The sequence below is a fragment of the Hordeum vulgare genome, chromosome 3H (genome assembly GCF_904849725.1).
Source record: "Hordeum vulgare subsp. vulgare chromosome 3H, MorexV3_pseudomolecules_assembly, whole genome shotgun sequence".
NCBI classification, from domain to species: Eukaryota; Viridiplantae; Streptophyta; class Magnoliopsida; order Poales; family Poaceae; genus Hordeum; species Hordeum vulgare.
In genome coordinates, this window is record NC_058520.1 from 609,982,227 (window position 1) to 609,996,999 (window position 14,773).

The window sequence follows — 14,773 nt, forward strand, 5'->3', positions numbered from 1 at the left end:
AAAGGATTAAAATACAAAAAGAAAAAGGCAAAAAGAAAAGAAAAAGTAAAAAGTAAAAATAAAAAATGGAAAAGAACAATAAACAGTGAAAAAACAAATGTAAAAGATCACCGGTGTTGCAACCGGTAAGCAACACGGCAAGGGGCGACTAGCAGTGATGGCGAGCAGCGACGACGAGCAACATCAGGCGACGACACGAGTGGCGGATCCCAACAGTGCTTCAAGCTCTCCACCGTCAGCATGGAGGCGATCCCCTTTCATGTTTCTCCTCCGGCGAACAGGCCACCGCCTCCCACGCCACCTTCTTAACAAATCCCCCGTTGCGCCGCATCGTGATGCCACCGGTGTTGGAGACGAAAAGCTATGACAGAGACGACGATGTTGCAACCGGCGACGAAACAAGCTTCAACCGGCGATCGAAAATGCTACAACCGGCATTGTCGAAAGTTTCAACTAGAGACGACGGGAATCGAGGGCCACCCACCACGCAAACCACAGGAAGCTGCAACCGGTGATGAAAAAAGCTTCAACGGCTAAAAAAAGGCTTCAACCGGCGATATAAAAAGCTTCAACCGGCGACAGCAGAACACAAAAAACTGCAATCGTTGACACAAAAGCTTTAACCATATGTTTGAAAAGCTTCAACCATAGACCGGCGAGAAAAAAGGTTGTCATTTTTGCTACAATCAGCAAACGAAACTAGCTTCAACCGTCATGGAAAAAGTTTTAACCAAAGTGAACAAAGCTTCAACCGGAGTTTAAAATAGCTTCAACCGGGGGGACAAGCCTGTGCACGCATGAGCGTCGACGACGACGAGCGGCGAGCGATGGGAGAGAGGGAGAGGGCATGAGGGTGCTGCGACGAGCGGTGACGACAGGGGAGAGGATGGGGTGGTCATGCGGCAAAAGGTCGGAGGCGCGCGGGGCTGTGCGCCGGTGCAAAACGGACGAGATGCCAGATCTGACGGCTATTGGAGTTCAGATCGAATGGCTGCTGCCCGACCGGCGCGCCAATGCCAACGCAGAACGGTGCCCAAAAACTATACATGGCGGGAGGTGACTGGCTAATATCGTGATAATAAAAAAAACAAAAAAACAAAGAAAGCTGTCACAGGCCTGAGATATCGCTGCTGCAATATCTACACAATTTGGGACGCGCTTTTTGATCCAATTGTTTGGATGGTGAATGAGACCAAACGTATACAACCTTCTTTTAGAAGAAAAAACGTATATAACCGTGTACGCATATGAATTTTTTTTTCAAGCCTCCAGCCCAAGAAGTAACCACGTCGAAGAAAGAAAAAATAAGGGCCCAATATAAGGACTAGCTAGCGCACCGACGACTGTTCCGATCTGTCCTCAAGCCCCAATTCTGGAATGCTCCTGGTTCGCACGACGGCGCAGTTCGAACCCTAGACACGGCACGACGGCGCGGTGTAGGCCTCCTCCGCCCTCCGGCTTGGCAGCGCCCCCGCCCACGGCCGCGGCAGGCGAGCGGGGATGCCCTATCTCATTATTGAAGAAAGCGTTCTTCAGCACTCCGTTGGCTTCCTAGTTCAATATGTTGAAATTTGAGGCTTGTTTTCAGTGACTTCATGAGCCATTGAGGAGCCAAGTTCTGTGGGTTATCGGATTGTCCCGTGAGGATTAATCAATCAGTAGCGAGATTGTGTGTGGCAAGGAGGCAGGTTCGACTAGGTTTACTTAATCTTAATGCTGTTGGCATGCTCCTTTAGTTTCAGTTGCTTAACTGAATCCAGTTTAGTACGTACTGTACTCTGTTATTCACATTGCATTTCAGTTTCAGTTGCTTAACTGAATCCAGTTTAGTACTCTGTTATTCACATTGCATTTCTAGTTCTCTAGCATCCACACTGCTAATTTAGCAGAATTATTCTTTTCCTGGCTAGCCTATTGGTTTGACAAGAAAGATTAGTTTATTTTCAGTTGGAAGATATATAGTCTGCTACTACCTCTGTACCTAGCCTACAAAAACGCCTTATATTTTGATATGGAGGGAGTACTTAGTATTGGCTTGCAAAATCGTTGATCCGACTAAGACAGTCGTGACTAGTAACCACCCGTTTAAGCTAGTGCATGTCTATCATTCATGCCTATAGTTAATGTTTGAACTGAAATGATAAAACTGCTAAATCCGCATTTTCTATAACATGTTGCTCCTTGCCAAATTGCAGCATGTCACATGTCTGCTCTGCAAGATCACAAATTAGAGTCTTGTAACTAGACACATGTCAAATGATAATCCAGATTTCAGCTGTCCAGTTCAGTCCCATCTCTCGGTTGGTTATTCGTTATTTAACCATGAACAAGCTAATTACTCAGTGCACCATTTAATTTCTGCAAGTATTGTAATTTTAGTTATGTGTGGTAGAATCCACGCTGATTTAGGCTCCATGCCTTCTGTAAATGCTAGGGCAGTTTAATCTGGATTTTGAAACAATGAGTACCTGTAAAAAGGCCAGGGCAGAAGCTACATCTATTGTGAGTTCAGACAGACTAAGCAGTCTACCTCCAGAGATAAAGGGCGACATCCTCTCCCGTTTGAATGTCGAAGAAGCGGTTAGGACTAGCATCTTATCAACTACTTGGAGGGATGAATGGACTGATATGCCAGAAATATCTTTGTGCGATGGGAATTTTACACGAACCAAGTTCATTACCTTGGTTGATATGGTGCTATTACTGCACAAGGGAATTATAGAAGAGTTTGATATTTCAGGTAACAAAAGTTACCATGATGAGTTCGGTAGGTGGATGCTCATGCTGTCAAGGAGATCACCAAAATCAGTTATAATCAAGTTGAACTCAGGGCCAAGGTATAGGATTCCCTCATACCTCTTTTCTATCGACGGTCTGATGTCTCTGGAACTTGAAAACTGCATCATCAGCTTGCCCCTGGTATTCCAAGGTTTCAAGAGCCTAACGGACCTCAGCTTGAAAAATTTCTACTCCACAGACATGGATATCCAAACATTGATCTCGTCCTGCCCTGACCTGACTGATTTGATATTAACTTCTGTTGAGGGCATCGACTGTCTAAACATTCAAGCTCCTAAACTGGAATATCTTAATGTTGAAGGGGAATTCGAAGACATTAAGTTGGATGCCCCTAATCTGGAGGTGGCCATTTTCTCTCTTGATCAGAAAGCTAAAGCATACCAATCTGTTCCAATTGCGCATGACAAGGAAGGCTATGTCAAACAGTTATTGGAAAGCATAAGTGACGTCAAAACACTTTCAGTTAGTGGCTCTCTTTTCCTGAAGGTGAGGTATTATAAAGTCCAGCATTACTAATAGCTTTCTTATGCCTTTTTTTTACTAATTTGTATTCCTTTCTTCTTTTTCTTTACTTTTTGCAGTATCTAATAAAAGGATGCATACTTACGAAGTTCCCTGCCATGTTTCATCGCCTGGAGAATATTTATCTTGGCATATGCATTTGGGACCAGAGGCAAGCCTCGGCCATTTGTTCATTTTTCCAGAATGCCCCTAACTTAAAGATGGTTGAGCTATGGGTATGTATGCCCCTAGTAAACTCTCTCCCTTGGTCAATCACCCAATCCATGTTCGTTCGTTCTGTTTATGGCTAATGGGTTATGAACAAACAATAAAAATGCAGAGTTACCCTAGGATCACATGGGAGCACTATCAGGATCAGGCAATCATTCAAGAGCTCACCCTGGAAATGCAAATGGACCATCTCGTAACGGCCAATGTGAAACATTTTGGGGGTCTGGACTACGAAGTCGATTTTGTGGCAAAGCTACTGAGCTGGGCACCTGCTTTGGAAGAAGTGAAATTAGAGTGGAAAGGTAAAATTGACCGCAGCATGGTTCTTACGAAGCTATTAGCTCTGCCGAGGGTGTCTCCCAGGGCCAAGATCATTATTACATGATAAGTATGCTCCCTCATCACTTTGCCAATCTAATTTGCCGCAGGTAGAATTATTTTGGCTTTGTTTATGTGAATGTACCAACTAGGACTAGCTGGTGGTTATATGTAATGTATACGTGCATTTGAAGCAAATCATCAGGTAGAGGTAGTGTACTTTGTTGCGAACATCCGGTGGGACAGTATCAGTTTAGTTTGTCCAGTTCTGTCCCTGTGTTCTCATATTTTGAATGCATGGTTCTAGCAAATATGTGTCAACAAGACTGAATCGAAGATGTCAAATACTGTACTTTCTGCATGTATGAAGCCAGAAGTCTTGAGACCAAAAAGCAACGCATGCCTGAATCAGTATACTTTTGGAAATCAAAGCATTTTCCACATTTGTTTACATTGGTTTCAGGTTGCAATGAATGTTGGGTGCTCCAGTGTCCTTTTTTCTTATCGGTCAGGAAATATTTTCATATCACCTGGTTTTAATATGTTGCTTCAATATTATTCACCTAATTTTCTCGTTAAAGGTGAACAGGATCAAGTTTTTACTTCTAATAATTTCAAAACGATGCAGAGCTATTAATTCACGTCTTAATAAAATTTCATCCTTGGAATGAGCTACAACTAGGAGGAGACTGAAAGGCAGGGAACGAGGCGGGTTCCCTAGGGTTCCCCCTCCTCCCTCCCCCTCTCCCCCTCCTCCCCTCCCACTCCGCCGCCCCAGGGCCCCCGGATCCGTGCCCCCCTCCCCCTCCTCCCCTCCCGCGACCCGCGTCGCCCCCGCGGTGGTCGGGCCGCGCCCCCCACCCTCCTGCCCACTCGCCCCTCCCTTCCCTCCCTCCTCCTGCCGTCGCCGGTGCGCCGCGCTGGCCCTTGGTCGGGCGGCCCCGGTGGCGGCGGGACTCCGGCCTTTCCCCTCGTGCCTCCATCAAACTGGCTTATAGGGCTACTTGATTAATGGCATCTGCTCCTAATTGTATTATATTTCTATATATCTGAAATTAAATGGCCATAGCTGTATTTCACTTATATACTCATGAATTAGTTCACCCGAGGCACCACACCTAAACCTATTCTGTCACATGGGCTTGGCTCGAGAGGAAAAAATCCGAAGGTGCTGTCTTGTGTTATACCTGCCTCGGTTTATTTTGTCTCCATAATTTACACAATATTTTCTTAATTTGTTAGAGACTTCAAAATATTTACTAAAATTAGTATTCATTGTCCATAGTTTTAAATTAATTGAAGATAAATATGCTTATACTAACTAGAAGTGTCAATCGCTTCTTGGTATGTCTAAATACGGTGGTATATCAAAAAAAATAACATCACTTGTTTTGCTTAATTATATGTTGGTATATGTTGAAATATATCGCCTGCCTCATCGGTTTAGACTTTTGGATAAATTGACTGGAGCATCAATTCAATAATTTGAGAAAGAGGTCTTTACTGAGAAAGAGGTCTTAACCCAACATTCATTGCAACCTGAAACCAATGCATCCAAGACTTCACCAACACATTATTAAAAATAAGATTTTGCGCCCTACATCTATCCCACGTGAAGGACTAAGTAAGTCTAGACTTGAAGGGGAGTGTTGAAATATTTGCTTGCTTCTCTACATCAATTCTGACTTTTAGATGAGTTAAATGAAGCATGGATTCAATAGTATAGACATACATAACTGAAACAAAACAACAGGAAGTAAAAACATTGTGGTTCAAACTACTAGCTTGGGGGAAAGGTTCATGTCAACGCCGTGATATTCTGGGATATCAACTCGAACTCGCCCCTTCTGATGAGTACAATATCATCATTTTTATCTCATCCCAACGAGTTGAAAAGCACTTCCAAAATATATGCTAATGAAAATCGCATGGCCATTTAGACCGATTGTCACCGTCACCCACATATTTGTGTTGACAACGCTGATAGCCTGCTATTGGGCGTCTTCCGCGCCAGTTAACTAACCCAACGCTCATGCGTAACCTTCCGTGGGCTGGCCCAATAACGCGGCAGCACAATTCATTCGCTCAATCTAAATCGATCCTTTATTTAATCGCTCGGTCGACTCGTCCACGATTAATAAACTGTTGATCATTGACAAAGGTCTATTGACTGTATAATTTTCAGGGGGAAAATCACGAAGTAAAAAATGTTCATAAAGTTGAAAAAAGGTAATCTTAAACACTTCCTGAATTTAAAAAAAATCATGAAATATTGAAAGCCGTTTATGAATTTAAAAAAAAAATCAAAAATAAAGTTCACAAATTTTTAAAAACTTTACTGAAGTTTTCAAAAAGATCACTAAAAACAACTAGCAAAATATTGAAAAAGTTCATAAACTTGAAAAAATTTAACAGAAACTTTTTGTGGAAATTTGATATTTTTTCATTTGAATAAAGTTCGCTATTTTCTTTAGAAATTCAATTTTTCATGGATTTTAAAATAGTTCATTAAGAAAGTAAGCAAAAACTGAAAAAAAATACATGCAATTTAGAAAAGTTTCACGAAGTTGGAAAAGATCACAAATTTGAGAAAAGTTTATAAATTTTAATAAGGTCATGAATTTGAAAAAAAAAACTGCAAAAAAAATAAAAAATAAAAAAAATATAATGAATAAACAAACAAGCCCTGATTTAAAATACCAGAAAAAACTGAAAAAAAACTGGAATGGAAGTTTCCTAGAACCTGACTAGAAATCACATTGTTGCACTATATTGAAAGGGTCGACCCAATTTTTGCGACGGCGCCAGCATATCTCCCATTGTACGAGGTTAGGGCTTATGCACAAAAAAAGGACGGTTGCATGGGTAGCTCCTGCTGCTCTCACCTAAATAAAAGACATGCATTAAATTTCTTTTTGATTTTTGAAATTATTAATACCTCCTTAGGTAAAATATGTATTGAAGATATTTTTATATTTGAAATTCTCAAGACAAGACATATAAGACAAATTTCATTCAAATTGTAGTTTTGGTAATTGTAATTGGTTCATTTCACTCATTTCAACTAAATATGACATATGCCACCTTTTATTTTGGTTGTTTGATATTATTTATTTGACTCATTTCACTCAATTTTATAAAAAAACATATATCAGTTTAAATTGTATGAGTATTTCACTCAATTGCAAGAATATGTATTATTTGTTTCAAAATTTTCCTTCACTTATTTAAATTGTATGAGTATTAATTAAGACATACCAAAAAAATGATTACGTCTGTTTTGAAATAATTGAAGTCAGTTTTTTGAAATGATTGAAACTATTATCTCAAAAAGTAAATAATTGAAATTAAGCACCATTTTCAAATATTTGTTTTTTTACAATTTGAAAGCATATCTTAAAATTGGTGAAATCACTAACAACTGTAATCATTAATGGAATTTTGAATTTACTTCAATCATGCAATTAAAAATGAAAATTTATCGAGTTTATAAATTATACGAACAATCACTTTCTATTATAGTAATGTCAATTGACATAATTTTCACTATTTCAGTGTTTTGAAATAGTGATGTTAGAAAAAACATCATTTCAAAAAATAAATAATTGCAACTATGTTCATTATTAAAAATAACACTAATTATTATATATTAAGGAGATATGATAATTTATTGCCATGTATGTTGCGTATGATTTTGTTCATTTTATCTACTAGCAAACATGAAGCTTAATTAACATGGAGAACAGTTAAGCCTCAATATGGTACACGATCAGTCGTGTGTTAAATATCCTACTATTTTTTGCCAAAGTTTAAGAGCAGACACGCCTTTGTTTCTTCTTTTGCTCCTTTATCGACGATAATTTGTTATTAATTACTAGCCTTCAATTGAGAGAAAAATAAATCATGTTATTTAGCTCAATACTAGCTCAAGATCGACTCAAGCAAACTAAGCTCGCTTAAATTTTACTATAGGTTGAGTCGAGCCTAGTCCAACTCGCTCGAATTCTGACTCATTTGCTGCCCGAGATGCAATATAGCCAAGACAATGGAATACTTTTGTATTGGTTGGGTGACCAGATGAACCTTGGCAACCTTGGACAATGAAATCATTCAACATTACCTACCGCCCCCTTCAGAAATCACTTATTTCAGCTGTAGAAATAGCACTCATAATACTTTGAAATAGCAATCCCAACTGTTCTAAAATAATTGAAACCACATTTATAGCAGAAAATGCTTTCATGAGTGCACCTGTCTCCACGTCAGTGTGTAAGATCTTTGTCCATAAACTTCTCTCGTTTTTTCCTCTCCTGTTTTTTTCTGTCATATTTTTACCTAGCAATCATGTGAAAGTAAAATGTAAACTTGTCAGAAAGATGAAAAGTTGGCTTGTGCGAATCTGTTAGGTGAAACGGTCGGTGGGATTGGTAGGGTAGGGTAGGGTACACTCTACTACTGTTTCTGTTTAAAGTAATGGTTCCAATTGTTTCGAAAAAATTGAAACCACAATTTCATCGGAAGAAATCCTTCCATGAGTGCACCGTCTGTGTCCACGTCAGTGTGTAAGCTTTTTGCTCAAAAACGTAACAATAATGTTTAAATACAGTATTTTTTCTTTGTTTTAAAATAAATGTCTTAAACTATATACTTCCTCCGTTCTAAAATAAATGTCTTAACTTTAATATAATTTTGTACTAGAGCAAGTTGAGACACTTAGTGCCTGTTCGGCAGGTCTCTGCTCCGTAGCTCCGCTCCTGGAGGGGCTGGAGGAGCTGCGGAGCGGCGCCGAACGCGTTGGCTCTGTGCTCTTTCAGAGTGGAGTGGAGCGGTTTGTAGGTCATTTTTTCAGAGTTGCAAATATGACGCTCCACACGCTCCGTGTTTAGATGGGGCTGAAAGTTAAAAAGTGGGAAGTGGAGGCCTACCGAACAGGCTTTTTATTTTGAAACGGAGGAAGTATGGAGTTGATACACTTATTAAAAAAAACAAGGTAGGTATCAAGAGGAAGAAGACGGAAAGTTGGCTTGCGACCTGTGGGAATGTTTTGATGCGGTTGGTAGTGTAGTGTAGACCATACCTTTGGAACAGCTGATCTCGATACGCGTGTCACCACACCGAGGCCATACCATTCTCTCTCCTTCATATAAAATACTAACAAGTGTGCATGTCATCCCTCAGCAGGCCACCTCGCCGCGCCACGGGTGCGACAGAGCGCGCATACGTGTGCCTCGCCGAAAGCTCACCGCCACCTTGCTTCCTTCTGGCGATGGATCGATCCCCGTCGTGCCTTCGAGGCTTTGACAGCGAGAACGATCCATGGTGCTGCATGCTGACTGGCAGCGACCGGCTGGCCGAGCAGCAACTGCACCTTCTCCGTTGTTCGCCACCCGCTACACCTTACACGTATGCACACATGCCGGTGATACTCCGGCGGGATAAGCCGGCCCTCTCTTGCATTATTTATAGTAGGATTGCACGGCCAGCAGTCCACCACCACAAGCAACACACACACACACACACATCCGACTACAAGCCAGGCAGCTAGGGGAGGGGAGAGCAGTGAGCGGCGGCGGCCATGGTGATCTCGCACTCGAGCTCCGGCGCCGGCGAGTCCGCGTACAACACCTTCTCGTCGCGCTACGCCCGCGTGGAGCTCCCGAGGTGACCATCCGTTCATCCCCGACCAGCCACCGATTCTCTCGACGCGGAGGCGATATATATATATATATGATCCATCTGACACGCCGAGTGCTTGTTGCCTCGACCGATCAGGTACCGGATGCCGGAGAAGTCGGTCCCCAAGGAGACGGCGTACCAGATGATCACCGACGAGCTGATGCTGGACGGCAACCCGCGGCTGGACCTGGCATCCTTCGTCACCACGTGGATGGAGCCCGAGTGCGACAGGCTCATCATGGACTCCATCAACAAGAACTACGTCGACATGGACGAGTACCCCGTCACCACCGAGCTCCAGGTCCGTCATCACTGTTCCCAACATTGCATGTTTGTGAGTTGTTTATTTTTGGTACGTAGGTTAATTTTGTCGTGTGCCATCAGATTAAGATCCAACAGTCGTCCTTCTTTCATCTTCCTCTAGCTTTCTTCCTCCGACAAAATCGACCTACCGACAAATTCAGCTAACTTAGATATAGCTGTTGTGCACAAGTATCCCTCAAGAAATAGTTGACGGTATCCCTCGAGAGAGGTAGGTTTCTACCGGACAAGATTCCACCGTTGATCTTCGTTTGGGAAGTGTGCCCTTTTAGTTGATATACCATGTATTGCTTTAGAGAGTGGATTTTTAGCTCCCGGGTGCCTAGGCACCCTCTATGAACAGTAAAATCAAAAGAAATAGAAAACAAAATAAGAAAAATGTGAAACTTTGCAGCATCAAAGATGATGAAATTTTGTAGGTGTTTGCAAGGTTTCATGTCAAAAAACTATTCGAGGAGCTCTACACACGGAAAATATTTCAATGCTTGAAGATTTGAGCACTTTTAGCGCTGTAATCTGAAACTTGTTTGTACATCTTTCTCTACATGGTATTTTGATATGAAAACTTGTAGGAACCTATAAAGTTTGATCATCGTTGATGCTGTAAAGTTTTAGATTTTTTTGATTTTGTTTTCTATTTTTTTGATTTTACTGTTCAAAGAGGGTGTCTAGTCACCGGGGAGCTATCACACCTTTCTCATTGCTTTACGCATACATTATACCACATTTTCTTTTCCCCAATCTGTCTACCTAGACCTGGGCATGGGCAACCCATCCTAGACGGCTCGACTCGACCCAGTCTAAAAATCCTGGGCTAGGCCGAGATGATCATACCAACGGGCCGTGCTCTGGCCTAGAAAGTGAGCCCGACGGGAAGACCGGGCCGGTATCGGGCTGGCAAAAACTATTTTTTAGCCGTGGTCAGGCCGGTCCGACCGGGCTTTGTCGGGATCGGGCCCGATTTATTACGCTCGATAGCCGGGCCTGGCTCGGGCTTGAGTTTTTCAGTTTGGGTTTTCTTAAGCCAGGTTCGGGGTATGTCCAGGTTTACTTATACCTTCTTTACCTTATCGTGTGACATGTGGGATATTTAGCCTCAAGTAAACAAATGTTAGCCCGAGATGGGTTTGGTATTGGCTTTAAAATACCAAACCCTAGCCTACAAGTTCAAGCTAGGCCCAAAAGTATTATTTTTGTCAAGCCCGAAGCCGAAAGCCCGACATGAACACTGCATTTTTCGAGCATGCACGTGTAAGTCTGACGCGAAAATGTTACAAAACTGAAGCCCAAGGCCAATCTGAATGAACATTTGGGTTGTAAAACAGATCCTGGCCCCAGCTCGAATAGCAACCCAACCGGCCCAGCCCATTTTTAGAGCTTGGCTACCCATGACCAGGTTTAGCCTAGAGGTCCAACAACAAGTGGTTAGCGGGTACTTTTGGAGTCAAAAGGTAATTCTGGCACCCATCCACCAATGCTTTTTAGTTTGATTATATAGCTTGCATCAAATTTATATCCCAAACCAAATTCCTAATTAATATACATTTACATATTGGCATACATGGTGTTTACATATTCAAAAACCTCTAGTTCAATTATGATTTTGCAATTTGATTTTGTTTTTCTAAACTAATCTCATTTTAAAGATGTAACTGTCATGAATAATAAAATTTAAACAGACAGTAAATCGTATCTTTAGTTAAAAATATAATAATGCTACAACTTCTAGAATTAAACGAGAGAATACGTGTATGGCTCCCGGTTGAAAGTGAAACAATAGGATAACAATAGAAATAAGCAGAGTACAACACATTTCTGCCCTGCACAGTGGATGGGTCCTAGAAAAGAAAAAAGGACAAACAACAACAAAAAATAAGGGAATGAATCAAATACTTGGTATGGTATAAAGATACGTTGTAGGTGGCCGTCCCCGATTGGCTGAGCGGACTCCGTTAGAAACCAGTTTCACTAGAAAATCGTTTTGTAGTATCCCTCTCTCTGAAAAACAATTAAGCTAGCTTCTTCACTCCGACCAGCTTATGAAAAGAGGTAAGTTGCAGCAGTCATTGCACCAACAATTAGCTGTTTTTGTTGTGTTGCAGCAGTTGTTGTTGTTGTATTCCAGCAGTTGTGTTGTTGTTTTTGTTGCTACCGCTGCTGCAGTTAGATACCGATATTCCTATGTATGTATGCATGTTACATTGATATGCATCATTGGAATGAACGGACAAGTTATTAACAGTCAGCATTACATGCATTTTCTAATTCTGTGTTTGCAATTCGCAGAACCGTTGTGTCAATATGATTGCTCACTTATTCAATGCACCAATAAATGAGGATGAGAAAGCTATTGGAGTTTCAACAGTGGGATCCTCGGAGGCAATAATGCTTGCCGGCCTGGCGTTTAAGAGGAAGTGGGCAAACAAAAGGAAGGAGCAGGGGAAGCCATATGACAAACCTAACATTGTCACTGGTGCAAATGTTCAGGTATTTTTTATGTTCTGTGCAGTAAAATCCTTTGATTTTTGTCACTTTATGTACCTGAAAGATACCTCCTGTAACCTCTCATGTTCATAGGTGTGCTGGGAAAAGTTTGCTAGATATTTCGAAGTAGAACTAAAGGAGGTCAAGTTAACTGAAGGATACTATGTTATGAATCCTTCGAAGGCTGTTGAAATGGTGGATGAGAACACCATATGTGTTGCAGCCATCTTGGGATCTACTCTCACTGGAGAGTATGAAGACGTTAAACTATTGAATGACCTTCTTGTGGAAAAGAATAAGGAAACAGGGTATGCATTTTATCTGTTCACAATTTGATCCTAATTAGACAAATTGCCTTGGAAGATGTTCAGAAAAGATGCATCATAGTTGTTTAGTCAGCAGGATCTAATGACTAAATTGTTTTGGTGAAGTATAGCAATGAAACACGGCTGTCATATGTCTTAACTTCATACACATAACGCAGGTGGAATGTGCCGATCCATGTTGATGCTGCTAGTGGAGGATTTATTGCTCCTTTTCTTCATCCTGAGCTTGAGTGGGACTTCAGGCTACCATTGGTGAAGAGCATCAATGTTAGTGGGCACAAGTACGGCCTTGTTTACCCTGGTGTTGGATGGGTCGTTTGGCGGAGCAAAGGCGATTTGCCCGAAGAACTCATCTTCCATATAAACTATCTAGGGACAGATCAGCCCACATTTACATTGAACTTCTCCAAAGGTCAGTATTTATTTTGACAGAATAAGCGTGAATCCTCCCACTACAACATTGCAATAACTTGAGTACATGTCATTTTTCTTCAGGTGCAAGCCAGATAATTGCACAATACTATCAGTTGATACGCCTTGGCTTCCAGGTATGCGTCCGCCTTCATTTTTCCTCAATGATAGACATCAGATAATTTTGGTCATATAATATGAATGAATGTTGTGTACATTTGCCATTAGTGATGTATTGGTTTTGACTTGTTGGCAGGGATACAAGCACATCATGGAGAATTGCCAGGCGAATGCAGCCGTGCTGAGGGAGGGCATGGAGGCCACCGGCCGATTCAGCATCCTGTCCAAGGAGGACGGCGTGCCCCTGGTCGCCGCCTCACTCAAAGACAGCACCAACTTTAGCGTGTTCGACGTCTCGGAGAACCTGCGGAGATTCGGATGGATCGTGCCGGCCTATACCATGGCTCCAGACGCGGAGCACGTCGCGGTCCTCCGTATTGTCATCAGGGAAGACTTCAGCCGGAGCCTCGCCCAGCGGCTCCTCGCGGACATCAATAAGGTCCTGCACGAGCTGGACGCCCATGCAGTCCATGCCATTAAGGCCACCGCGACACAAACTGGCAAGGGCGCCGCCGCAGACAACGGCAAGGTGACACAGAAGAGCGTCCTGGACACCGAGAAGGAGTTCGCTGCGGCATGCATGTCCCTGGTAAGGAAGAAGACTGGAGTCTGCTGAAGGACATGGTCAGACGCACGCTTCAAGGTCGTTACATCTGTGTATCTATAATTATTTTGTACTACGTGGATTCCACTCCCTTTCAGCATGGTCTGTGGTTGTGTACATGACACCTCTCGATGCAGGTTAGTATTTGTTGTTTGCTTTAGTTTTGTTTCGAGATGTTGCGTGTTTGCTGTGCATCCTTTACTTCTGTACTGAGATGATTGTACATGTGGTTTGTTGGGCTTTGCACCTTATAAATGCTGGGAATTTACAGACATGATAGTTGTCTGATTGGAAAAGCTTCCCTTCAACAAGATGCGCGCGTTGTCTGTGGTCAATTCAAGAATAACATTTCAGGATACATGGGGTGAACCCATAAACAGAATTCAAACATGGATGCACACGTAAAGGTCAGGTCGACCCTATAACTGGATGTTTTTAATTTGGTAGGAGAAGTGGAGTTGCTAGGTGCATACTGAAAAGAGTCAAATCAGATGACATAACCACATTAATTAAAAGCCAAAAGCTAATTTAACATGTCAAAATTATTTTGAGAATGTGACTGGCTACATGAAAAAATCGTACCGTAGAGGGGCTCCTCAAAACTCTGTGCTCCCTACCCCGTGCGACCCATTTGGTCAAGCGGTACATCACCCTTGAGCATGTACGAGAGGCGATTGGGATCCCTTATCCGGCAATTGTCATATGACAATGGTGCTTGGAGCCCATGATCCTGGCGAGTGTCGGGGTGGTTCCATGGCATCATTCTCAGCTATCACGTCGTGTCTTTGGTAGATACCTATTTCTATTTCTACGTCCATTGTGTCTATGGGCATCGGACGATTGTCTTTTGTCTCTTCTTGTGGTGAGGTGACCGTCCTTGATGTTGCAAGCCATCGGTAGATTGTCTCATGTCCATGCGTGTCCTCGAGGAGCTTCTTTTCCTTGCTGAGGTGCTGCACACTCGGATCCAAGGCGAGAAGGT

General features: G+C 42.3%; 2 protein-coding genes across 3 annotated transcripts; both read left to right on the plus strand.

Annotated features, from left to right (window-relative positions):
- Positions 1 to 1,445: 1,445 nt before the first annotated feature.
- Positions 1,446 to 4,118, plus strand: LOC123441084 (F-box/FBD/LRR-repeat protein At1g13570-like). 2 transcript variants are annotated; one of them, XM_045117605.1, is made up of 4 exons: positions 1,446 to 1,688; positions 2,440 to 3,285; positions 3,381 to 3,536; positions 3,641 to 4,118. In XM_045117605.1, exons 2-4 carry the CDS (start codon positions 2,461 to 2,463, stop codon positions 3,914 to 3,916), a joined length of 1,257 nt encoding a protein of 418 aa, XP_044973540.1. In that variant the 5' UTR covers positions 1,446 to 1,688; positions 2,440 to 2,460; the 3' UTR covers positions 3,917 to 4,118. The 2 variants fall into 2 exon arrangements, with proteins under 2 accessions (XP_044973540.1, XP_044973539.1); XM_045117604.1 differs by lacking the exon at positions 1,446 to 1,688 and having other exon boundaries at positions 2,365 to 3,285.
- A 5,196-nt stretch (positions 4,119 to 9,314) lies between these two features.
- Positions 9,315 to 14,083, plus strand: LOC123441085 (glutamate decarboxylase-like). Its single transcript, XM_045117606.1, has 7 exons — positions 9,315 to 9,510; positions 9,622 to 9,826; positions 12,133 to 12,333; positions 12,424 to 12,638; positions 12,815 to 13,068; positions 13,152 to 13,204; positions 13,324 to 14,083. The coding sequence occupies exons 1-7, from the start codon at positions 9,425 to 9,427 to the stop codon at positions 13,801 to 13,803; spliced, it is 1,494 nt and encodes a 497-aa protein (XP_044973541.1). The 5' UTR covers positions 9,315 to 9,424; the 3' UTR covers positions 13,804 to 14,083.
- The last annotated feature ends 690 nt before the right edge of the window (positions 14,084 to 14,773 follow it).